The 27,147-nt window shown below is 45.2% G+C and overlaps 1 protein-coding gene across 4 annotated transcripts in view; it reads left to right on the top strand.

Annotated features, from left to right (window-relative positions):
• LOC138580892 (up-regulator of cell proliferation-like) overlaps positions 1–27,147 on the top strand; it is a 1,164,421-nt gene that overhangs the window by 1,068,934 nt on the left and 68,340 nt on the right. For 2 of the 4 annotated variants that reach the window (XM_069651790.1, XM_069651791.1), the window contains one exon: positions 25,034–25,093. The exons of the other annotated variants lie outside the window; for them this stretch is intronic. In XM_069651790.1, coding sequence (XP_069507891.1) covers positions 25,034–25,093 — 60 coding nt within the window. The remainder of the gene's footprint in view (positions 1–25,033; positions 25,094–27,147) is intronic. 4 annotated transcript variants of the gene reach the window in all.

The raw sequence follows: 27,147 nt of genomic DNA, 5'->3' as shown, positions 1-27,147 counted from the left end.
GAGTACGACCGTTAATTTCACATCTTTGCTGTTCATGACCTGTAAGAATGTCATTGTATTTTCCCTTGTTCCCTCCCTTGCTTTGAAGCGCTTTGAAATGCATTGTATACACACATTCCAGAAGGACCATTGCAAAATTCACAGTAAGTGTAATGCTCTGAGTGTCCAGGGAATAAGTCCTTGGAGAAAGTCTTCAGCAGTACATCCGTCAGCCTGGGGCTCAGGGATTGAGAGACGGAGAACTTATATTTTTCTTGATGTTAGGGAGAATTTTCATTTCTGTGCCAATTCCCGTCAACCATGGAGATGCCCAGTTCTTTTGCTGGACTTAGGACTTTTTCATTTTAACTAACTCCTAAGTGAGTGGGACCCATTTCTCCCCCTCATGTGTTTTCCGCTGATTTAGATTGTGTTTTCACAGTTTAGAGTCTGACAAAATCCATAGGCATCTGCCTTTTGTATGGTGACACACAGCACCTTGCAGTGTCACAGGGAAATCCTTTGGTTTTCTCATAAGATTTAAACCCACTATCCTATGTGGTGTGCTGGGGGGGTTACCTAGTAGCCCTTTTCCTACTTTCCCATATAACATTTGTTGTTACCCTCACTACTTTAAATGGCTGGTGGCAGTGGTTTAATGTTTCCTACCATTGTGCTTTTCTACCGCAGGCTGAACCCCCAGCTGCAGTACAGCACCCATAAGTGACCATTTTGTCAAAATGGCACCCGTCTTTTTTCACCATTTTCTGTTTGTGAGGTCTTTCTTGGCTTTTACCCTGTGCGTTGAGACAGATTTGAGCCTTTTGTTGGTCTTGCCTTTGGCAGGCTTCAGCCTGAAGCCCGCCCCTGGCTCCAGTGTGTGTGGAAGGACAAGATGTGAGGGAGGGTCCCGAAACGCCCCTGTCCTTTGTCTCTAGGAATGCCTGCACAAAACCAGTCATGCCACCCTGCAGTGTGATTGACAGCCTGGGCTGTGCATGAATGGGATAGCTTGCTTAAAATGCGAGGGTCTTGGAACTACAGGTAGTCGACCACTGGAAGAAACCTACAAAGAAGAAACCGTGACGAGAATCCTGCTGCAACCTTCCGGGCCTTCAATTGCTCAGTGTAGCCCTGTGGCTGTGCTGATCTCTGTTTTCACCTCGACAGAACAGCTCCGAAGGAACAGCTTCTTCCCTTTGGTTAGTGGGACCAACTAACACCGAGACAAACTCCACTTTGGTGCAATCTTGACTTGCTGTGCCTCTCCGTTGCTGCAGAAGCCCAATGCCAGGGGTCAAGTGTCCATAACCGAGTGCAATGTCTGCCACAGAATGAATATGGCCAAAAGCTCCAGGAGCCTCGTAAGGACACTCCAGAAGCAGGAAATTCTGATCCAGAGTCCCAATCCAGAGTGTAGGACCGAGGGAGAAAGGTGTAACGCTCACCTGATTCCCGTAGAGGCGCCGGTCTTGACTGGGCGTATACCGTATCTTCACAGGTGATGTGTAACACACGGCTGGCTCTTTGGGCTGGACCTCTGTGCACGGTATATCTGACACGAAGGGTAAGATGTCTGCAGATAGAAAATATGGGATTAAGGAACTGGGCTATTGAATGTCTCTCTCTTCTTCCCTTTCTCTTCTCCTGTAGAACCCAAAGGTTAACGCTCTCACCTTAGGTAAGTGAACGCCGTGCTCTCCATCTGCCTCGGGGCAGGGTGCTGTAACCAGTTTCTTCACTGGATAAGGGGAGCAGGCCTCTTGACTTCAGAGGACTGCTGTCCGTTGTTTACTGCACGAACGGTAAGTTTCAAGTAATTCTAATGTCTTTAAAGTCTTTAGTAATGATGTTTCTTGTTTTGCAGGGTTCCGGCGATGGCGGATGACGGGCTGAAGTGAGTTGAAGATGGAGCCCGTGTGATGAATAGAAGCGCCTGGAAGCACGCAAGTAAGCGCTTGTTGCCTGCTTCACGATGCGCTCTAACTGTCTTTTTATTTTGCAGGTATAAGTTCGGAGCGGCTGCAGGGTGCCGGAATACCCACTGGGTTAGATGTGGAAAGGAGCAATGGCACGTGAGTATTAAAGTTCCCCAATGTCTTTAAACGCACCTTGTTTTGTCTTTCAGATGCGGGATGCAGCGCCGAAGGCCTCCGGAGCGTGCGATGAGTTGGTAAGCTTTTGTCTTTCAGATGCCGGAATGCAGTGTGAAGACCTCCGGAGCGCACGAAGAGTAGGTAAGCCTTTGTCTTTCAGATGCCGGAATGCAGCGCGAGGCGTTGGCGACAGCCGATGGACCAGGTAAGTGAAGAGCTGTCACTGAAGACCGTAATGCTAACCTGTTCTTTCTTGTCTTTATAGGTGTTGCTGAAGACTGGATTCAGGATGGTAAGCCTTTTTCCTTAGGCCCAGGATCAGATGCAGAAGACACGATGAGCGTTCTGCTGCAGAGGATGCAGAATAACGCAAAGCAAGATTCATCCATCGGGTGTGGTTTAAATAGCCTCCTGTAGTGCTTAGGTGTCTCCTTCCACAGCCACGCCTAGGTAAGAAAAGAGTTTGTGCTTTCCAGAAGAGTTCCAGTGTTCTGAATCTAGGGAGTGGCTCCTGCCCCACCCAACAGGAAAAGTAGTTCCAAACAGAAGAGGATCAGAGGCTCAACTGGCAGGCAAGTAAGCAGCATGGTCTGCTGCAGGTAAGTCCACCCAAGCATTATGAGCCCGGCGCTTCCAGCGCTGGGACTGGGCATATTTATGAGCCTGGTGCCACTGGCGCCAGGACTGGGTCCAAAAGGTCCCAATTGGGACTGGTTGGCACTCGGAACCTTGGTTATGGATCTGCTTCCAAGGGAGTTGGGAAAACCCTGACCTTTTGGAAGCAGAGATCATGACAAAAGGAAAGTCCAACCGGTGTCCATCGTTCTGCATCAGTGCTGTTTGCAAACTGCTGAAACCGCAAAGTGCAGCTGAAGCGAAGAAAACTCGTAGTTGGTGATGACCTTCCCCGAGTTCTGCCACAGGAGCCCTCCAGACGTCCTCCCTCTTGTCCCCCATGACTGAGGCTCAGGAACCAGGGTCTGCTTGGCTGTAGCAAGACGGAATCCAGCTGGACCCCTTTCTTCTAACAAAAGATACTTTTTCAGGCTTGGGGGTACTTAACTTCTTGCCTTAAGTCGTGCTGTCTCACTTGAGATTTGCACCTACTTTCTGAGTTGAATTCGACTCCCTTTGCATAGGCTTAACAGCTTGTGTCCCTACAAGTGATTTTTCTGAACTCTCTAACTTTGTTCAAGACTTTTATCCAAGACGTGCATCAGAACGATAGACTGGGTCCAGATGACTTTGATTGTCCTGGCTCCCTAAAGGCACTCTTCTAAATCCATTGACTTTGCTGTTGCTATTCCCCCCCCCACCCCATGGGTTGTGGCTTGTTCAACACTGTTACTGCTGGGAAAGGTTTATCTAGAGTTCATTGGAGGATTCAGTTGTCCTCACATTTTTCTGAGAAACTATTCTAAACTTTTTGCTTCCCTTAACCTTCCCTTTCTGCAACTCAGAATGTACAAAGTATATGTGGGATATATTGACCCACTCAGATGTGCTTTACCACATCACTTTGCTGCATTGGTGCAAGAAACAGCAAACTAGCTGTGCTAACTCCTGTGCGAGCCAGGATCTCAAAATTGCGTTTTTACAACTATCAAAGAAAATGGCTGCATCACCCTGCCACACACATTTCTGGCAGGGAGGAACAGGGTACACACCGTAGGAGTGTGCCAGTGTGCTCTGCAATGTTTAACATTGAATTAAGTGAAATTGCTGAAAACCCCCAAATTCCCTTTAAAATGACACCTTTTCCAACCTTTAAAAATGCTGTTTTGAGGCTAAATCCATCTATCTACTATGAAACGGCTGTGATTGAAGAGGCCCGGCCATGCCCAGGAGAAGTCTGTGCATTAGCAAAACCATGTCTAGTTCCTGAATGACAGGCCAAGTCACCTTAGCTTGAAAAGAAATCAACCAGGGGATTTGTTTTCAGTTCACATGGGAAACGCGTCTATTTGCTTTGCAAAAGTATCTAAAAATCAGCTGTTCAGAGAAAGACTCTAAATAGCTGACCCATGCCTGTTTAAATGTATCCATGCTGCAGAACAACTCCAGCATTCAATAGAATAACCATAGCTGCATGGCAGTGTGTGAATTTGCTGGAGATGAAAATCGAATTTAGAAGAAAAATGTTAGCAGTTTTTAAACACGTGGTAAAATGGGCTTTGCTGATTGAAGAAAAATGGCCTATTTCAAAGTAAATTGCTGAGTGAAGACCTGCTTACTTGACAATGTAAAGGGATTATGTGGCTTGTGATAATACATGCATAGGCTATTTTTATTCCACGGGTTTGTTAAATCAAGACACAGAAATCAGGAAATAAAGACTTTTAAATCAACTGAGTTGGAAAGCTCTAAAAAATTTTTTAAAAAACTGGTCTTCCAGTTGTTCAGGTTCCAGCCCTGTAACTTCCTTTAGGAAGTGAGGCACACCATAAACTTCCAGGACACCAAAAGTGCTAATTGCCAGCTTGAAAAACTTTGTGTGGGACAGGACAATGGGAGTTCACAAGCTCATCAGACATTCATCTGTGCTCCAGGCTGGGACAATAACAGTCTTAGGACACTCACCTGTCAAGTGTGAAGGGCAATAAAACCTTCATTTAAGAGAGAGGCCCCCCACCCTGCTTAGATGAAACTGCCAGTTGGTAGTAGCTGGGAAGAAAAAAATGACAATGACTCCCATTTGTCTTAAGACTATTTTATAAAGAACTTTAAAAAGACTTGTATCTCAGCTGTCAAAATTGGTAAAAATTGGGAATTTTCACAACGTAAAAGTGGATTTGTGGGCTGTGTTTGTCATGATGCCTACCACCAGGCATCCGGACCAAGCCCATCCGCCCCGGGAGCAGGCATCTAGATATTTAGTAAAACCTCAGCAGCCCCGGTTAGGGGCTATCTGGGTTCAGTCCTGGCGCCTTAGGTGCCAGGCTCATAGTAGGAATCAGTCCTGGCGCCTAAGGCGCCAGACTCATAGTCATTACTTACCTCAGGCAGACCATGCTACAAATGACTCCAATCCAACATGAAGCCTGAAAGAGACTATTTTTCTACAGGAATTATTTTTTACTCGGGTGTGGTTCTAGGGACTTCTTACCTGGGACTACTTTTGAGGCTATTTAAACCACACCCAACCAGCAACACCCGCTTCGTGTTATTCTGCATCCAGCAGCGTAACACTCACCGTGCCTGCAGCCTGCATCCAGTCTTCTGCCACGCCCGCCTCGAATCCGGAGCTCCTAAAACAGAGGAAAGAAAGGGACAAGGTTAGAAAACAAACTTATTTCTATTCCACACCTGATTCTGGATCCATCTTGTCTCCGGACCTGTAAAGAACATCATTTCTGCACGCGCCGCACCTCCAGCTGCAGCGCCGCGCCATACTCGCCAGTCTTCACAGCATCCTTCGGGTCGGCGCTGCCTCCATCATTTCTTTGCCGAACTTCGGCACCTAGGAGACAAAAGAAAACCACAAGGTGAGCCGAGGGAACCAACAAATATAATTCTTACCACCATAGACTTAACTGATTTACCACCGGAGGCATCCTTTTGTGACTCTCCATATTTTCACGTGCCACATCTGTAAAGAGAGACAAAACAACACGTTTTCCTCGTGCAACATTTACCGGACAGCGCTGGGTGACACAGACTCATACCTGAGCGCCACCAGCTGCCACAAGAGTATCTTTTCACGAGCCAGCTGCAAGACAAGAAAGGAAGGGGGGAACAAGAGTGAACATCGGACATATTGAACTCTATGAACTTAATACTTACTGGTCCTCACCAGGAACCTCAGAGTCAATACTCTCCGGAACTCTCCCGAGCCTTCAAACCAGTGAAGTAACTGGAATCGACGCGCCCCTGCAAATCCACGCAGGATGGAGAGCTCATCTTTCAAGAATTTAAGGTGAGATTGCTGTGAGGGGATTTTGGAGGTGATTAGTTGGGGAGGACTGTGGGGGTGCCATCACTTGAATCCACAAGTGGCTAAATCCATCTCTCCACTTGCAGGAGAATATTTCTACGGGTTAGGCAGACAAGATTAGGAGGGCAGATCCAGTCAGTCATCGCTGCACTAAGCATCACGTGGGTGGAGACCGCAGCTGTCCGGGTCCGACCGACGCCCCTGTGGGAGCCAGGTGAGCGTAACAGTGTTTGAAAACTTGGTAGAATGTCGTGACACACTCTGGACAGAAAAGGTGATATATGTTGTATTACCAGAAAAGCATCCATGTTGCAAATGTCAAATATTGTACATACATCCCTGGGGACAATTTGCATCTGTGTATAAAATTGTGGAATTTTAGGCCAAATCTTTAATGTGTAAAATTACTGAAATGTGCCAGAGGCGAAACAAAGTCGCACAGACTGGAGGTTTGGGCTAATCTGTGCTGCACAAAATATGTAACCTGTGTATCTGACTTACTAAGAGGTTGCACCTGCCTAAATATCAGTTTTTGGCAAAATCGGATTTTCAGTAAAGTAAATGGGGGAGTTTCTAGATACAGTAAAATATCACCTCATAAACATGACATCCTTTTCCTGAAATCCAATCAGTGAAGAGCTAGGCGGAGACTTCTACCCTTGTCCAATCCTGTTATTAGAGGCGGGCGTAGTGAATCCTGCCCCTGTCATATACTGTAATGATGTCATCTGGCATTATAAATAAGGGCCACTGACTAGCACTCGACACACTGATTCTTGACTCTCTTCCTGAATTTCTGTGCGGTGTCGTTCCTGTTTCCTTTATCCTGATTCCAGATTTTCTTTGCAAAGCCAAGGCCTATGCATTGCTGACCCCATTCCCAGCAAGGCCTCAGTCTGAAACCTCCATTCTAAAAACCCATTACCCAAATTTTGGGAAGCATCCTGAACTAACCTGGCTTGCCACTCACCTATCCAGTAACCAGAAGTGCTACCCAGTATCCAGTCCATGCCCGCTGATTTTGTCCGGCTGTCCTGTGTTGGACCAGATCTGTGTGGTGATCCAGAGCACTAACTGTCCAAAAATCCAAATTAAAAGTGGACTGTGAGTATCAGTAGGAACCATAGAACCATAGCATAACTTGCCTTGCCCCATACCAATCTCTGATTTCTGTAGTCATTTTTATCTTGTCTTGTAAATCCTAAGCTATCAATCCTATAACGAGTGATCGGACTGATTCCGTCAGGGCGGGCATGGGGAACTAGGGTTGAACTCATGATTAAACCCTGGAGCTGACTGTGTCCCTCTTTGGTATTCTAGCCTGAATGCTCTAGTATAGAGTAAAACTATTGTCCAAATTGATTTTCTCTTCTGTTTTCACTACCCGATTTTCCTAAAACGGCTCTTATTCTACATTGCATATCTCCCTCGGTTTAATAGCTAGAGACTTCATTTCACTTCCTGATTGTACCTAAGATCTATTGCTACACCCCAACCATTTCACCCGTTTTTATCAAAAACCATCTGGTTAATTTCAGGTGGGAATAAGCATTTTTGCAAAGTTTTACACGTGTTACTTTTACTATCAATTGTTTTAAACCTTCCATTCATTTTCGAATTGTATGCTTTTGCTCAATCTATTGCTTATGATTGCTTGTAACTTTTCAGTGTTGCTCACATAGAGAATTGTACTGATTTAGGGATTTTTGCACACATTAATTGTTTTATTCAGCCATTTCCAAGTGTCATTTTAACATTGTAAAGGTTTCAGATCCGTTTTTCTCTCTTGTTTGGGGAGGGAAGGTTGGATTTGAATTTGGTTTCTTATTCCTCATTCCCGATTACCTGTTGCTTCCTTATATCTATATAGAATTGCTTATTTGTTGGTAGAGGAATATTGCAGGGGGAAATCCTAACGTGAGTGCTGTCTTTCCCAAAATTCAAAAGTGTCTCTATTCTCTGGTGTTTTCTATCTGTGTTGCTAAAGGGTTAATTTAAGTGCATTGCTTACATTCCTATTGTATTATCACATTGGTGATTGCTGCCCCATATTAACAAGTGTATGAGTTCTTTGAATTTTAAATAAATAAATATTGCCTTTACCAACCAGCCTGGTTCCTGGTCCATCGTGACCCAGGGTATTTGAAAAAGGGGTGTGATATGAGTGGTTTATCTCTCAAATATTGACCCATATATATAAAACAAAATAGGCATTTCAGTTGTGCACTGCATACTAGGCTGAGACCAGGGTGTATCACCTGATTGAAATACTTAACATATATTAGTGTGATATATAAGTGCAAAGACTATCCTTGTGATTGAAGTCGCCTCCGGGTGTAGGTGAAATGTATTAAGCATATCCAAAGATTATTCACTGACTTTGATTCTGAAAAGTAATTTCAGGGTAATTTCATATTGTTACACACTTTTGCCTTTTTAAAGAATGCTTATTTAAAACTGACATTAAATAAATACTATTAAATAAATACTATTTATAACTGAAACCTTGAGTGCAAGTGCTACTTGGCTACTTGTATTCACGGATTTCAATTGTACAGTTCTACAGCTCACATTTACCCCTCCTGAAATAGGCTAGGCTGCTCAGTCACACTACCAACTTGTGTAGTACAGCCCTATACTAAAAGGTGGGTTATCTAATACCAAGCAGATAAGTCTTGTGTAGTCTCACACAGTGTGACTGCACCAATTCCTACCTAACACTTACCTTTCAGTTTGGCTGTCTCCCTTATCGTTTGCGAAAAAGGCACACAATGTGCCAAAGGCAGCAAAATTCATGCATTTATGTTAAAACAAACATTTGCACCTCTTCCCATAAACTTAAGTGCTACTATTTTTTCTTATTTATTTTATACTATTTGTAGAAAGTTCTCCTGCACCTTGCTATTCTCCTTCAAAAGTGTTCTGGTTCTATTCACTTTCACTGCCCAGCTCTCCTTGCTTCGGCTCTATTCTCCCTCTGTATTGATCATCTGTTACTCTTGTTAATTTATAGGGATTGTAGCTGATGGCAAAGTACAAGAGAGTCAAAATGAAATAAAGAATGAAGAATCTCAAGGTAAGTCTTCTGCGTTAACATCGAACACTCCCAGACCAATAGTCTGCTGCATGTATGTATGTTTTATTTGCTTATATAGCGCACCGAGCTCGAAGGTATCTGGGCGCATTTCTTAGGGCGCATTTCTTAGGTACATAGTTGCATAGCATATATACAGACAATATGAATTACAGAGCATTTTACAATTTTTAACGTAGACATTACGTTAACATTACATAAATAAAGGGCATGGCATATTGTAGAATATATAAAGGACAGGTGCATAATATTTCTGTGGCTTGTGAATCTGCTTAGATTCACATGCTATGCAAAGGCCAACATCCAGTGGTTGGTGCAGAGTATTAATCTTCTGGTGTTTTTAATTTTTAAAAAAAGGCATTGACAGGGGCTTTTGCTAACCTGACATGTACAGGTGCCCATGCTTCTCCACATGTTAATGTCCACAGATTGTTTTTTTTTTATTGCCATCGGATTGGAAGCAAACATTCAGAGTTTAGAAAAATAAATATTTAGCAACACTCAACTTTGAGCATAATTTGGATATCCAGTTGATCAATCAACTTCGTCACCGATTCCTCGACGCAACTTGAATACTTCTCGATGCCGAAGTAATTATCATCAACACCAACTTCAAGCAGAAAGGCAAACAGTAGGGATGGAAGGGCAAACGTTTTTATACCCACATAACGGGCACATTAAAATGTTTTAATTTCCCCTGATGATCTAACATTTTTGGCCCCCCATATGCTTCGACCTCAATGGAAATTACTCTTTTTAAATTCTGCACCTCCTATAACCGCAAATTCCTTTCTGTAAAAAGGCACTGTGTGTGCAATAGCTGTCTCCCCAAGGTTTGTTAGGGATCATTTCAATTTCTGTGCTAATTCCTTCAACTTTAGGGACCCCCAGCTCTCTTGTTGGACTTCTTTTTAATTTTAACTCCTGAGTGACTGGGACCCTTTTTTCTCACACACGTGTTTTTCCCTGATTTGGATTTTGTGTGTTCACTGTTTTTGGAGTCTGACAAACTCCATAGGCATATGCTTTTTGTATGGTAACCTTATGACACACAGCATAAGGTGAAATTGATTTACTTACCTTTTTCTCTTTGTGGGTCCAGCACACACGATGCTATGTGCAGTGCTGTGGGGTTACCTAGTAGCCCCTTATCCCACTTTCTCATGTAACATTTTTTTTTACCCTCACTACTTTAAACGGCTGGTGGCAGTGGTTTAATTTTTACTACCATTGTGCTTTTTTACCGCATGCTGAACCCTCAGCTGCAGTACAAGCACCCATGGGTGACCATTTTACCTAAATGGCCCCTGTCTTCTTTTTTCACCATTTTCTGTTTGTGAGTTCTTTCTTGGCTTTTACTCTGTGCGTTGAGGCATGGTTGAGCCCTTTGTGTGTTTGGCCTTTGGCAGGCTTCAGCCCTGAAGCCCGCCCCTGGCTCTAGTGTGTCTGGAACGGCAGGAAGTGAGGCAGGATCCCGAAATTCCTGTGTCTTCTGTCTCTAGGTGTTCCTACACAAAACTAGTCCTGATTGGCCGGCTGGCTGTTCTGAAAGGGCAGCCAACCTGCTGTGTGATTGACAGCCTAGGCTGTGCATGAATGGGAAAATCTGCTTAAAAGGCAAGTGTTTTTTGACTACAGGCAGAGTCGACCACTGGAAGAAACATTTGACAAAGAAACCATGAAGAGGAGCTTGCTGCAACCTTGTGGACCTTCAATTAGGGACCTATCGCCTTTCATCACCAAACTAATTAATGCCTCCTTCACATCCGGCACGATACCCAGCAATCTTAAAGAATCTTGGGTACTCCCACTTCTCCAAAAAAAATGCTTGACCCTGCCATGCCGACCAACTACAGGCCCATCACTACGGTGCCATTCCTGTTGAAAATTTTAGACAAGGTAGCATATATCCAAATCCAGAATTTCTTAGAACTCAACTAACTTTTAGGCTCTCGTCAATCCTGCTTCCAGCCATTACATGGCACAGAAACTGCTCTCATTGATCTTAAAGCCCAAATAGACAAATTAAGAGACAATGGAAAGCTTGCATTACTCCTCCTCCTGGACCTGTTGGCGGCTTTCGACTTGGTGGACCACAATGTCCTATGCAGCCACCTGGACTCAGCTGCCCACTTCTCCAGCGAGGCCATAGCGTGGTTACAATCCTTTCTCAGTGACCGTACGATGAGGGTCTTCTCACTCAAGGCAGCCGCGGACCCTATGCCCTTCAAGTGCGGGGTACCCCAGGGCTCATGTGTCTCTCCAACCTTGTATAATATATTCACCAAGTCCCTGTTTGATGAGTTGGACCGTCTGGGTATCACCTACACTAATTATGCAGATGATACCCCGATCCTCCTACCACTTACTGGGGACTACTGCAAGGATTCAGCATTGGTGAATAGAATTTACAGCATCGTTCAGACATAGATGGCCACTCATGGTCTCTGTCTGAACGATGACAAAACAGAGCTTCTCATCCTGGGATCCCCATCTCTTCTCGCTAGACTTTGCACTAACTACTCATCATTCATCACTGATGGGAACCTTATTAAGGTTGCCAAGGAAGTAAAAACACTAGGTTTTTACTTAGGCTCTACACTAACATTCACAAAACAGGTAAACTCCCTAGCCTCTTCGACAGCATGTACATGTAAACTAATCAGAGCTAGCAAACACTTCCGCTCAGTCAACAGTTGCATGACGCTAGCTAGAGCTCTCATCTTATCTAGACTATTGTAATGCCCTCTACATTGGAGCGAAAAAAGATATCGCCAACAAAATACAGACTCTCCAAAACAATGCCCTTAGAGCGGCACTCAGTATCTCTAGGAAAGACCATATCTCTGAAACTAGAAGAAAACACAAGTGGCTATCCACACTGGAGAAAATAAAACTAAAAACAGCCTCCCTCACTCACAAAAGCTTAAACAACGAAGCACCTTGTTACCTAATAAAGATTTTCTAGAAAAAACTTCTACTAGACCCATGAGACTAGTCAAATCTACTGCCTTCAGGAGCCTCGCTTTAAACTATCTACTATTAGAGGTACCAGCTTCCCAGTTAAAGCAGCTCAACTATGGAATTCACTACCCACCACACTCAGAATGGACCAAACCTTCACCAAATTCAGACAAAATTTAATTAAATGGCTTAGTGAATGCTGACAAATGAACTTGCTGAACTTGATCTCATGTGTAAATAACTGTACAATATTGATTCTGTTTCGTCCCACCACTGTCCACTATATGTAATATACACTAATATTTACTAGTTTAGATGTTTTTCTTTAATGCCATTACCCTGTAACTAAAGTAACCTATGTACTAAGCTGTATGACTTCTTACTGCCTGCGCTCTGATACCTATGGGTCCGGCGCGCATAATAAATAGTAAACAAACAAACAATTACCCAGTGAAGCCCTGCTGCTGTGCTGACCTCCTTTTTCACCTCGACAGAGAAGCTCAGATGGAATTCTCCCCTTGGTTTAGTGGGACCAACTAACCCCGAGACGAACTCCACTTTGGCGCACTCCTCGACTTGCTGTGCCTCTTGCTGCAGAAGCCCAATGCCAGGGGTGGAGTTTCCATAACCGAGTGCAACGTCTGCCGCGGAACAAATCCGGCCAAAAGCTCCAGAAGCCTCCTAAGGACACTCAGGAAGCAGGAAATGCCAATCCAGAGTCCCCCTCACCAAAGTCCAGGACCGAGGGAGCAAGGAAAGTCCAATCGAAGATTTGTTCTGCATTAGTCCTGTTTGCGAAGTGCTGAAACCACAAAGTGCCGCTGAATTGAAGCAATCCCGTAGCTGCTGACAACCTTCCCGAGTACCGCCACAGGAGCCCTCCATACGTCCTCCCTCTTGTCACCACAACTGAGGCTCAGGAATCCGGGTCTGCATGGCCGTAGTAAGACAGAATCTAGCTGGGCCACTCTTCTTCTAACCATGGGTACTGTTTGGCCTTGGGCGTACTTACCTTCTTGCCTTAAGTTGTGCTGTCTCAGTTGAGATTTGCACCTGCTTAACTTTCTGAGTTTGTCAACTCCCCTTGGAAGGGAGCCAACCTCTTCACAGCCTGCCCTTGTACCTCAGCTACTTCCTATCACGACCCCACAAGGTCCAAACCTAAGCCCAGAATATTTTGCACTTGAAAGCCAAAGATTAGAGCTGGAATTGGTACATTCAGGAGGTGAAACTCTGAGAAAAAAGAAATGCAGCATGAAATGGAAATGAAAACGATGGCCCTTGATTCTGCTTCCCGTTCAGTGACTTCTAGGTCTACTAGTGCCCAGAGGCCTTGCCTGCCTAAAGAAGCATTAAGTATGTATGATCCTAAACTTGGTGTTGGATTGGCTGAGTATGTTTCAATACACTTATAGTCTACAAGAAATAAGAGGGAATGATTTGATTGCATTGCTCATGTCTAGGCTCCCCCAAAATGGTTGTGATGCTGTAATGGAGTTGAGTGCCAGTGACAGAAAAGACTGAGTTAACTAAACTGGCATTTATAGCCAGATTTGGGAAGACTCCTTCCCGGTACCTTAAGAGGTTTAGGACCCTCAAAAAGACTGATGGTACCCCTTGGGCTACCTGGGTATGTGAATGTGTGAAGAACATAGATGGTTAGGTTAAGGGTTACAGAGTGAACTCCTTTGAAGGAATGAGAAATATTTTATTTTTTTGTTTTTGGCTTGAAACTATTTTCATCTGTTTTTGGAGTCAAACTGCATAGGCATCTGCTTTTTGTATGGTGACGCAGCACCTCCAATGCAGTGTCATAGAGAAATCCTTTAGATTTCTCTTAAGGTTTAAATACCTTTTGTTGGGTGAATTACAGTTCCCAAGAAATAGTAAGGTGAAATTGATCTGACTTACCTTTTCTCTTTGTCGGTCCAGCACACACCATCCTATGTGGAGTGCTGGGCGTTTACCTAGTAGCCTCTTATCCTACTTTATCATGTAACGTTTTTTCTGATTGTTAATCTAATTAGAATAATATGCTGTGCATATAGTCCGACATCCATTGGTAACTGCAGAGTATTGCATCTTGTCTTTTGAGAATCGAAAGGGGACGTTGACATGGGCGTGCCTGTAACACTATCCCTACGTGACGTGTAGTGTACCCAAAATCCCTCACGCATCGAGGTCCCTCAGATTTTTTTTTTCGCCCAGCATACTGATCGCCTTGATGTGGAGATCGTCAAAGACTTTGCTTATTGTCCCATCGACCTTTGGTCGAATAATTATATAAAAAATCCAGATCACCCTATCCGTTCCTTGTTTCGACGGCTGTCACAGACCTCCGCCGAAGACCTTGAACTCGACGGATGGTGATCCAGTCGGCGCTGCCGACCACGTGGCCGGGCCTTGCGCTGGCCTATACAGTAGGGAGAGTGGGGTCAAGGTGGACATTTCTATACAGATTGAGAATGCCTTTCCCTTTCCTTCCTCTTTCCCTTTCGGTCTTATCACTCTATCCATCCTCAGCTATGGAGAGGACTCCATTTAGGTTCTGCCCTAGTTGTAGGAGTAAATTCCCTTGGAACGACAGGCACATACGGTGTAAACGGTGCTTACCACTCGATCACAAGGAGGAAGGATGCACGGCTGCTAAGCTTCTCCATCCTAAGGAGCGTAGAGTCAAGCGGTGGGCTGCCTACGGTATGTCGAAGGCTGAATTTTCTCCCGCTGCCACAGCCACCGAATGTGACGACGGCGAGAGTGACTAGCATGCCTCCGAACCGGAGGTTGTTGACCTTTCGATGGAACGCTCGCGTTCCGCATAGTCTGTCCCCGGCCCCAATAGGCACGGCTTAGGCACTGCTATGCGGAAGTCACACCCTGGAGACATAGACGAACATGCACAAAGCACTCAACCCCAAGTCAGTCTTCGGCCAGGTCGAAGAAGACTTCAGCGCCAACAGGTACACCGGAAGCCCCGGCGGCACCCGCCTACCGTCAGGATCGGCAGCCCTCCCCGCAACAAGCATCACAAGAAGGCGTCCGGAGATGATAGGGTTCCGGTTCCGCCGAAAAAGGCGGTCGCAGAAGACAAGGCCCCGGCACCGCCGAAAAAGGCAGCCGTTGAGGACAAGGACCCAACACCAGTGAAAAAGACCCCCTCGCAGGCTGAAACTGCGCACCTCCCCACCGCGGAGGACATCGCTGGCAGCTTAGCCAAGATTGTCGCTGACGATTCTCAGAAGCGGCAGGCCCGGGATGCGCCGAGGCCCATGGAAAGGCCCAGGGATCCGTCTAGGTCCAAAGATGGTCTAAGGGGGTTACCGGAACCCACCCACATGTCGAAAGAGAATAAAAGAGACGTCTCACCTCTGTCTGGGCCCCAGGAGGAGTTCTCTGAGGATGAAGGAGGACTATTCCCGACGACCAGACAAAAATCTCAATGCTTTTCGACGGATGAACACGATGAAGACTTTTTTCCACCTCTAGACCACTCTAGATCCTCGGTTTGGGCTAGAGAAAAATTTGAAAACTGCATGGAAAGGCTGGACAGGTTTGTTTCCCGTTCAGAACAACCCACACCGAGGAGGTCAAGGGATAAGAGCCCTTTGGACCCCAAGGCTAAGTTTCCAAGACTTTTTGACCCCTCTTTAGCAGAGTATATATACAATTGTGATTTAACAGAGGATGACATTCATGCTGATACCCAGGATGAAGAATTCATCACTCCTGAGGACATGTATGAGCCCATAGAGGGCTGGGAAGAAAGCCCAGATGGGAGTGACGCCCAACCATGGCAATCCCCAGATCATCAAGACCCTGATGTCCTGTCCCTGGACTCTCCCCAGTCCACTCCCACTAGGCAACAACCATCTCCAGTGGATGACCAATTGACTTTTAATGTAATGTTACGTAAAGCAGCTGATCATTTTAAGATTGCTATGGATGAGGCGGTCCCCGAAGCTGACTTTGTGGAAGATATCCTTAAGGAAAAATCACATGACAGCCAGGCCATTCCCCTCCTTAATTCAATTAAGAAACGTCTGGCTCCATCCTTTCTGCTCTCACAAGAGGTGTCAACCCGCGACTAGAAAAACTTTTTCGCCCTTCTCCATCAGACCCTCTTTATATCAGAGGTCATTCCACCCCAGATTCCCTGGTGATGACTACTACACGAAAGCGGGCAGTGGTCCCTTTGTCAACCGGCGAGGCACCCTCTGATAAGGAAGGTAAATGACTTACGGCCTGGGAAAAAGAATCACGGTTGCGGACGCGTTCTTAATGCGCATTGCCAACAGCAATACCTTGTTGGCCAGCTACGCCGATGCCCAGTGGGCTTCACTACAGGAAGGCATACAAGAGGTTCCTGAATCCCTACGTACCAGTCTCCTCTCCCCTATCTCTGAAGGCAGACATGTGAACCAGAGCATTATTAAGAATACTTTGGATTCCGCTGAAACGGCTGTTCAATCCCTGGTTTAGGGCACACTCCTAAAAAGACATGCTTGGCTGCGGAACGCTGGATTTAAGCCAGAGATGCAAGCGTCACTAATAAACAAACCTGTGGAAGAATCCAACCTGTTTGGGAAAGCGGTAGATGAGGTCCTCAAAACCGCAAAAAAGGAGCATGACACCTTAAAAACACTGGACCAGATCACACAGAGACCCTCTACGAGAAGAGGATCTGGATCCAAACAGCTTTTTCGTGGCCAACGCTTCCATCAGCAACAATACTCATCATGAAACAATTGGAATTCTACACAGGAAAATAATGGCTACACCACCCCGTATAACCAAAGGAGTCAACGCCGTGGCAAAGGAAGAGGCCGGATCTCTACCCCTAGAGGCTCCCCGGCCTGAGGCTCAAAATGACTCGAAGATTAGGGTCCCCTCCCATGCCTCCCCGGTCGGGGTCTGGCTAACATCGTTTCTTCAGGCATGGAAGGAGATAACTACAGACCAGTGGGTACTAAAAACCATGGCCCACGGGTACTGTATAGAGTTCAACCGGTCCCCAACATTCAGACCTCCACGAGCAAGACGACTGACACCAGACCATCTTCGCATTCTTCTGCAAGAAGTAGAAACTCTACAGGAGAAAGGAGCCATAGAAATCGTACCTCTGGCACAGGTAAAATATTTATTCAGTGTATTTCTTTGTACCCAAAAAGGATCTAATCATGCTCCCTTTTCTAGATCTGCACCCAGCGAACAAGTTTGTAAAGCCACAAAAGTTCTGCATGGTCACACTGCAGGAAGTAATCCCACTGCTAACACAGGGGGATTACATGGCAACACTGGACATGAAAGATGCATACTTTCATATTTCAATGTTACCAGCGCACAGAAAATACCTCAGATTTATGATACAGGACAAGCATTATCAGTTCAAAGTACTACCCTTTGGCATAGCATCTGCACCAAGGGAATTTACAAAAGTACTAGTGGTGGAAGCAGCACATCTACGCAGGCAATCCATCCCGGTCTATCCTTACCTCGACGACTGGCCCATAACAGGCGACTCTTACGAAACCTGTCTGTCAAATACCCAAAAGATGATGGATCTTTTATTCAGTCTGGGATTCTCTATCAACGAGAAGAAATCCAGCCTAGACCCCAGTCAGGTCAAACAGTTCCTAGGTGCTCTAATTCGAACAAAGGACGACCTCGTCTTCCCCTCCAATGAGAGGGTCCAAAACATGTTGTTTCAGATCCCTCAATATGTAGCCAGTCGAGAGGTAACTGTACACAAGGCTATGCGACTGCTAGGAATGATGGCGTCCTGTATCTACTTGGTTCCTCACACGCACATACGCCCAATGCAAGAGTGGCTCAACAGCCAGTGGTGTCAGGCCAGCAGACAGGGGGACGATCTAGTAGTGTCGCCGGCCCTCATTCTCTCGCTGCAGTGGTGGTCGAGGGAGAACCTCTTGAAAGGGAAATCCTTTACCTCCCCTGCAGTGGAAGGCACTCTAACCACAGACGCGTCTCTTACAGGGTGGGGAGCTCACCTGCTTCAACAAACCGCGCACGGAGCTTGGTCGTCGGACATAGCATCCAACCACATAAACCTGTTGGAACTGTTGGCAGTGTTCAAAGCACTAAAAGCTTTCCATACACAGCTGCAGGGGAAGACGATCCTCATCCTCACTGACAGCACCACGGCCATGTACTATCTGAACAAACAAGGGGGCACTCATTCTCCAGAACTGTCCCAGAACATTTGGAAGTGGGCTCTCAAACGCGACATGTTCCTACCATCACAACATGTTCCAGGGGAACTCAATCTTCTGGCAGACGTACTCAGCAGAGACTTTCCGTTACCCACGGAGGACGAATGGCGATTACACGAAGACCTCATCTCCAACATTTTCGCAGAATGGGGCTTCCCAGAGTTAGATCTGTTTGCAAATCTGGAGAACGTTCAATGCCAAGATTACACCTCCAGGTACCCCCAGAACCTCTCCAAGGGGAACGGACTCTGGATAACATGGTCAGGGAGATTTGTTTGCGCTCCCCCCGCCCCCGACTTCCCTTCTCAACAGGATTGTGCACAAGATGCACCAGGAACCAGTCACAATGATACTGGTGGCCCCCATGTGGGCCCGCCAACCCTGGTTCGCTCATCTGATGGAGATGTCCCTATCTCCTCCAGTCAAACTGTCTTGCCCGTACAACATGTTGTCACAAGACCGAGGGGAGGCGCTTCACCCATGCCCGCAGACATTGAACTTAGCGGCCTGGCTCCTGAGGTCATAGAGGTTGGACACCTGCAACTCCCTCAGAGATGTATGGACATTCTCAAGGAGGCAAGAAAGCCAAACACCAGATACTGCTATTCCAGTAAATGGAACCAGTTTGTCATCTGGTGCAACTCAAAGAGCATTAATCCAATTAACTGCTGTCCCACACACATTGGCCCTCATTAGGACCCTGGCGGTAAGGGGTTTACGCCAGCGTTAGCTGCGCCGACCCCTTACCGCCAACTACGAGTTCCCAAAGTGCCATGGTCACTTTTACGGCCGCTTTTTGCGGGCGTAAAAATCCATGGCGCTATGGGACCTTGGTGTTAATTACGCCACCGTAATGTACGGTGGCGTAATTAACGCCTTCCCCACTCCCATTGAGCCCTATGGGGCCGAAATGGGAATGGGGAAGGGTAAATGGGTCAATGGGGACTTACCGCCCCGCCAACCTCGGAATGGGGCGGTAAGTCCGCCATCCGCCATGGCGTAAACGGACTTTACGCCATGGCGGAAAAGTCCGTCGATGGCGGAAAAAATCCGCCAGGGTCGTAATGAGGGCCATTGTGTTATACCTAACTCATTTACTTGACTCAGGCCTGGTCTTCAACTCCATAAAGGTACACCTAGCTGCACTTTCAGCCTACACAACGTCACAACAGAAAGTGTCATGGTGGAAGATGAGTTATTAAAGCTTTCATGGAGGGAATGAGAAGTATTCACCCTCCCATTTCTAACCCTCACCCTTAGACTGCTTTTTTTAATAGCTATTACCTCCATCAGGAGGGTAAGTGAACTACAAGCGCTCTCGATCCTAGATCCCTTTGTAACAGTTCAAAAAGACAAGGTGGTTCTGCGCACTCACCCTAGATTTGCACCTACATTCATTTCAAAGTTCCATGTGAACCAGTTAATAGAACTACCAACGTTCTTTCAAAATCCTTTAAGCCTGGGAGAAAGAACCCGGCACACACTGGATGTACATAGAGCTGTCATGTTCTACATTGAAAGAACTCGACCACTTAGAAGACTAATAATTTTTTCGTTTCGGTGGCGGCAGGAAGAGAAGGAGACGCAGTCTCCAAATCCACTATCTCTAGGTGGATTGTCAAATGCATTACACTCTGCTACAATTCTGCTAAGAGAGAACTGCCCTTCAAGCCTAGAGTACATTCCACTCGAGGCACTGGGGCGTCCATAGCATTCATTGCAAATGCTCCCCTCGAATCTCTTTGTAAGGCGGCAACCTGGAGTTCTGTACACCTTTACAAAACACTTTTGCCTAGACACTCATTCTAAGTCTGATTCTCAGGTGGGACAGGCAGTTACGTCTTTTCACTACTGTTCCTTCTCACAACCCACCTCCAACTCGGGGTACTGCTCTCTAGTCTATGTACAGCATGTGATTCTAAGCAGATTAACAAACATAAGAAGACATGCATTACTTACCGTAAAAGCATTTCTGATGGTTGTTTCTGCTTAGATTCACATGCGCCCACCCTTCCTCCCCGCTCAGATGGAAGGAACAGAGACGTTTTAGCACTTTCTCTCTCTTTTCTGTACTCACTCTCGATAGTCACAAGGCTTCCTCTTGGAAGAAAAAATAAAATCGGGGGGACCTCGACGCGTGAGGGATTTTGGGTACACTACATGTCACGTGGGGATAGTGCTACAAGCATGCCCAGGTTGACGTCCCCTTTCAATTCACGAAAGACAAGATCCAATACTCTGCGGGTACCACTGGATGTCGGACCATATGCACAGCATGTGAATCTAAGCAGATACAACCATCAGAAATGCTTTTATGGTAAGTAATGCATTTCTTGTTTCCCTCACTACTTTAAATTGATGGTGGCAGTGGTTTAATTTGTACTACCATTGTGCTTTTCTAACGCATGTTGAACCCTCAGCTGCAGTACAGCACCAATGGGTGACCATTTTACCAAAATAGCCCGTCTTCTCTTTTTCACCATTTCTTCTTTGTTAGGTCCTTCTGGGCCTTTACTCTGTCGTTCAGATCAGGTTTGAGTCCATTGTGTGTTTTGCCTTTGGCAGGCTTCAGCCGTGAAACCCGCCCATGCTCCAGTGTGTCTGTGAAGGCAGGAAGTGAGGGAGGAGCCTGAAACTTTACCGGCCTTTGTAGGCATGCCTGGCCAAAACCAGTTCCAACTGGGCGGGGGGCAGTCCTAGAGGGCGACCCCCCCGTGTAATTGACAGCTTAGTGCTGTGAATAAATGGGATTTTGCATAGAAGGCAAGGGTTTTGGGACTACAGGAGAGTCGACCACTGGAAAATCAAATGCGAAGAAGATGCATAGAGACGCCAGGAGCACCTTCCAGGACAGTGAAAACACTGGTGAAGCCTTGCAGCTATGCTGACCCTGTTTTCCCATCGACAGGGAAGCTCCTCCAAGGACTACTTCCTCCCTTGGGCTGGTGGGACTAGCTAACCTCAAGACCTGCTTCGTTCTGGGCCAACCCCTGAGTCACTGTGACTTTCCTGGGCTGAAATTTCCCAATACACGGGGTAACTTGACAACCGTTGAGTGCAGCGTGTTCCCGAGAATGAATCTGGCCCGAACTTTATGGGCGTCTTCAAGGACCTCCTAGCAGCAGAAGTTCTTCATCCAGAGTCCCCTCAGCAGAGTCCAGGACTCAGACACCAAGGTAACTCCACTGGAGCTATTCGTTCTTCTTTGGCGCTGAGAAAAAGTTGCCAAAACCACACAGAGCCGCTGAAACAAGTGGAATCCATTGCTGCAGAGTCCCTCTCGAGAGTGCTGCCACAGAAGCTCGCCAGACGTCCTTACTTTCATCACCACGACCGAGGTCCAGGAACAAGGGTCTGCATTGCTACGTCGAGAAGGACGTCATCTGGAACATCTGCTTCAATTCTAGGTTACTGTGGGGTTTTGGGGGGTTTAACCAGCTTTAGCCAAGTCTAGCGCTTCCTAGCTTGGGGAGTGCTCCTTTCTAACTTTTTGAATTACTGCAATTCACCTGTGCATGTCTAACAGCTTGTGCACCTCAGGTAGGCTCACTTGAGCTCCTGGATTTTTCTTCAATGAACTACTGGCTGTTCATCTAACTTTTTCTAAGAAGATTGCATTAGAACTACAACTGTCTTATTGACTTTGGCTGTCCTGGCTCCCTAAAGGCATCTGTTCTGAACCCTACTGGCTTTGGCAGTGCTTGTTCCCTTACAGGTTTTAATTGTTTTATACTATTATTGCTGGGATGAAAGACTACTTGCATCCCCCCGGGAGAAAAGACTATTGTTATAGTGCTACCGTGTTCTGTTCTACTCTAACTCTTTCCCTCAAACTCAATATTGTATGGTAACCCATAAGTGCTAGTACTGACCTTAACTGATGTCACTCCGTGTGCTGGGAATGTTTTAGTACAAAAATAATTTACTTACCTGCATTATTGCTACTTGAATATCTTGATTCTGAAATTCTGCTTAATGTTACTATTTGCGCAAACAAAGGGGGGTCTGGGAATCTCTCTACCAGCACAAACACAGCCCAATGACCTGTTCTTGGGTGAATAACCCCTGGGAGAGACTCTACCAAGTCTTTAGCTCACTGTCCCTTTCACAGAGAAGAAATGTCCCCACATATCAGCCTTTGTCCTGCCCAGGAGCAGTCCAGCGCCGAAATGCTAGGCAATTCTCCTCTGAACAAGAGTACCATCAGTAACCCCATACACGTGTTTCAGCCTTGTTGGGCATCATCAGTGAGGTGAAACTGGTGCCTTTCTAAGAACAGTGAGCAAGGGGTCCACGTCTGGATCGCCCTGTTAACTTAGGGTGAAACCCAAAGTTAATTTATGCAAACAAAGGGGGGTCTGGGAATCTCTCTACCAGCACAAACACAGCCCAATGACCTGTTCTTGGGTGAATAACCCCTGGGAGAGACTCTACCAAGTCTTTAGCTCACTGTCCCTTTCACAGAGAAGAAATGTCCCCACATATCAGCCTTTGTCCTGCCCAGGAGCAGTCCAGCGCCGAAATGCTAGGCAATTCTCCTCTGAACAAGAGTACCATCAGTAACCCCATACACGTGTTTCTGCCTTGTTGGGCATCATCAGTGAGGTGAAACTGGTGCCTCTCTAAGAACAGTGAGCAAGGGGTCCACGTCTGGATCGCCCTGTTAACTTAGGGTGAAACCCAAAGTTAATTTATGCAAACAAAGGGGGGTCTGGGAATCTCTCTACCAGCTCTACCAGCACAAACACAGCCCAATGTTACTATTTGTTGCTGCATAACAGTGTGATTCATTTGCTTTGTGTATGCACATAAATAATTGTGATATTACTTTTGAAGTGTGTAAGTGTTTACTTGTCACTACTGATTTCCTTGTACTGCTGTACAGCTCGCAGTACCCCTTCTAAGATAAGTCTGTCTGCTTAGCCACTCTACCGACTTGTGTAGTACAGTCCTATGTTAAAAGTTGGGTCTCTAATACCAATTAGATAAGTCTTGTAAACTCCCACACCAGTTGGACTCTACAAAATCTTACCACAGTACCCACAACACACAGCCCCTGGGAAGGCTCCAGTCAGTCTGACAAGAGGCAGCCCCAGAGCCATATATGGTATTCCCACCCAACAGCCAGTCGGGGGTAAAGGGAACCGAGACATATATGGGGTTTCCACCCAACAGCCACTCAGGAGGAAGGGGATTCGGGGCTTCCCAGGTCTTTGGGAAACACGGTAAAAGGCAATAGAAACCAAGTGGCCACAGTGGCCATCTTACCTTTTGTGTAGGAATCCATTGATTTCAATGGCAGGGCCTGGGTGTCTCAAAATGGAGGGTACTCGGAGCCACTGCCAAGTCAGCATCTTGTTGCCACCAGCTCATACCCTTCTCTGTGGGCAACAAACAGTTGCCCAAAAACACACACAATGGTGTATCCCCACCCAAGTGTACCATAAGGGTATCCCATTGGTGCTGTTCACAAAAAGAGAAAACATAGAGAAAACACACAGAGAAGTGGTAGGACAAGGACAGGGTGCCCTGTCCCTCCATAAGGCATTTCCAGCATCACAGTTGCCAAAAGAGAAATCTTGCCTAATAATGTGCTACTGCTGGCTCGACTATGCTAAGCGTGTGATTTTAAATTGCACGCCACAGATGGCAGACATTATTTACCTAGTAATACTCTTGCATTGATTTGTATCCGTTTAGAAACACAAGCACCCACTCAACCTCCCTACATGGGGAATAAGGAAAGTGTATTCATGCGTAACACACAACATGCTGTTCCCATCTTGTCCAAAATAGAATCAATCTGAGGACGTCAATGCGTGAGGTATAGTAGGTAGGGGAGAGTAATGTGCCAGGAACACCCCAGTCAATGTCGTTTTACTTTTGAAGTAAAAAACGTGTACTCCGCTGCCCAAACCACTTGATGGCGGCCAATGCAAAGCTTCTAAACCTAAAGAGGCCACGGAAAGGCTAATATTGGGTAAGTAATGACTGACATGTATCCTAAAATTGGGGGCAAGAGGATTGGTGGCGGCAAGATCTAGAAAACAAAACAAACAGTGCCATTTAAAAAGAAATCTAATTGGTTATCTCCCAACCAGAAAGCTAGGAATAATATCAGCCAGACATTCTTCTTACAGGTTTCCTTTGTTTCTGTATATTGCTTTACGTTTTCCTTTTTTCATGGGTCTGTCCCTCTTATTTCTTCATGCTATTTTTGAACACTTTATTCCTCATACCGTTTTTAATTTATATGTTCTACTTGTTCTCATTTTTCTTTTGGTTTCCCTTATCATATTTCCTTCTTTCCCTCTAGTTATGGTTTGTTTTTCCTTTATTTCTCCATTGTGTGCCCTCTTGCTCTTGTTTCATTTCATTTCTTCTGTTCCTCTTTCCATTTTTATTTCCTTAAATCTAATTTATTTTTTCCTTCGTTATATTTTTTGTTTATTGCCTTGACTTTCTAGTCCTTATTTTCTCCCTCCTTATTCCTTCCTATGTTTTCCATCTTTAATTTCTAATCACTGTTCTATATCTTATCTCCCATTAACGATAGGTTTTGTACCTATCTTGTTTTTACTCATCAATATGTTCTCCTTTTCTTGCACTCTTTAATACCTTCTTGGTATGTTTCTCTTTGTCACTTTCTTTCTCTGTGGTTCCACTGTGTCCCTCTCTCTATTTCAGTTCACACAATCTGAGTCTTAATGTTAACCTGTTCCTGTTTTTTTGAAAGGGGAGATAGCTGGTGGAAAAGTACAAGAGAGCCATGACGAAAAAAAGAATAATAATGAAGGTGTGTCATCTGGTCTAATGTTCTCATACTTGCATATTTCCTCATCTATGTATGCCATTATTTAAATTTTCTTTAATTTCACATGCTGTATTTTATTATTCCACTGATTCTTCCTTCCTTAATTATTTTTTTGATTAGCATTCATAATATGCAATGTTATTATTTATTAAGTGTTTGAACACTGACTGCAGCGAGAATTCCTTCTGCAGTTCTTAAATAATTAGCAGATGCAGTTAAATGGTTAACGGAAATGAGGCTGAATATTGACACTTTTGTACAGTACAAATTAAACATTTCATTGGCCATAAACACACCTCCTTCTGTGTCCACAACGTTTTATGATGCAGGGCCCCAGAGAAATGGGTCCTTGCTAATCATCACCCCTGCACTAGCCTCAAACTGCCCTGTCTTACATAGAGTAAGAAACAGAAACCTATCGCCCAATAAATGATCAAGATACTGATGCACGATAGCAAATAAAACATTGGTGGCGTCCTCAGGCAAGTTTACCCCTACAGAGCAGCAACCAAAGTAGTATTTTCTGGTGGAATCATAGTGGGCATGGCAGTCAACTGAAAATAGCAATAGGTTGTGGACCCTCTAATCTATAAGAACCAAACCTGGGAGAGAAAGCTTCTTGCCTCTGAATTGGGCAGATGGTCCTCAAAACATCCACCCTCTGTCATCTACAGAGCACCTCACCTAACGGAGTGACTTTGACACCTTCCCAAGACAGAGGGCAGAGCAACAGGTCAGGTGCCAGGATACCCTCTTCCCCTCTCCTGCACTTGCCTGGACATTATACAACAAACTGCTCCCTAAGGTGGACATTTAGTTTTCTTGACCACCATCTCTCTCTTGATACCGTTAGGCGGATGATCAATAACCAGACAGACACAAAGAACTTCATAACTATAATAATTTGGGGGCAAATTAACAAAAGAGGGGGATGTGTCGGGAAAATTTTCTTTTTGCTTCTTTCCTCCCATTGACTTCTAGGGGCCACCCTTTCTTGTTGCTTTGTTCTGACTCTTAACCTGACTTTTTGTAGGTAAGTAAAGCCTTCTGCTTTACTTCCCCTGTCTTTTTGTTCATTCTTTTTTCTTAGTCATTATAGGTTTTAATTACATTCATGCTTAATAACAATACCATACATTTAATTTCAGATAGTTCATGCCATTAACATTCCTAATTTGTGTTCATTTCTATGGGTAAAATGATCAGTTCATAAGACTATCTCTCTTTATCAGTTTTTTGTATTTTTACAACTGCTTACATCACCCTAAAGGGAAGTACGGTTAGGATACTTTGGGCCTCATCACGGGTTGGGCAGTAGCCCTTAAATGCGGTGGTAACGGTATTACCGCACATTTAAGGGCTGGCTCTTTCACAAGTTGGCAGCATTAACCCAACTCTGAGCTGGTGTTAAATATGCCAAAGAAATGTGCATTTTTTGGTTTATTTTTCCTACACACAATGGTAGGAAAAATAAACCACTGTCACCAGCCATTAATTGTAGCAAGGATAACAGCTGATAAGATAGAACCACTACTTTACTCATTGGTGAATCTCTCTGACCTGGACTCCCCTGAGGAGTTATCAAGGGCCATATCGTCCAACCTGGACATAGCTGCGAATACTCTAGCTCCAATAAAGAAAAAAAGTTCTAAGGAGGGTATTAAACGTAATTTATGGTCCATTCCTGAACTACAATGTTAAAAATATTTAACCCTTAGACTTTTTTATGTCTGGAAAACTCATAGAACTCAGTCTTCCCTAGCAGCCTATAAGACTGCAGCTACAAATTACACGGCAGTCATTATTGAGGCCAAAAATAACTTTTTTAATAACAGGATAAAAAACGCTCAGTCAGACACTAGGGTACCTTTTAATATCTTAAAGGAGCTGAGTCATACTGACCCAGAACAGATTACTAAAGATAATGCTTGGTGTGATTTGATGCAACCGGCTATGCAAGATAAGCCTCATAACATCAGAGAAGACATTACCAAGAAAAATAACAACTTAGTGGACAATGATGTTCAGAAAATAGG

The sequence above is a fragment of the Ambystoma mexicanum genome, chromosome 3p (assembly GCF_040938575.1).
Source record: "Ambystoma mexicanum isolate Mex_15411 chromosome 3p, UKY_AmexF1_1, whole genome shotgun sequence".
Classification (NCBI taxonomy): Eukaryota; Metazoa; Chordata; class Amphibia; order Caudata; family Ambystomatidae; genus Ambystoma; species Ambystoma mexicanum.
The sequence above is the reverse complement of the archived record's forward strand: the minus strand, read 5'-3'. Positions and strand labels throughout refer to the sequence as shown.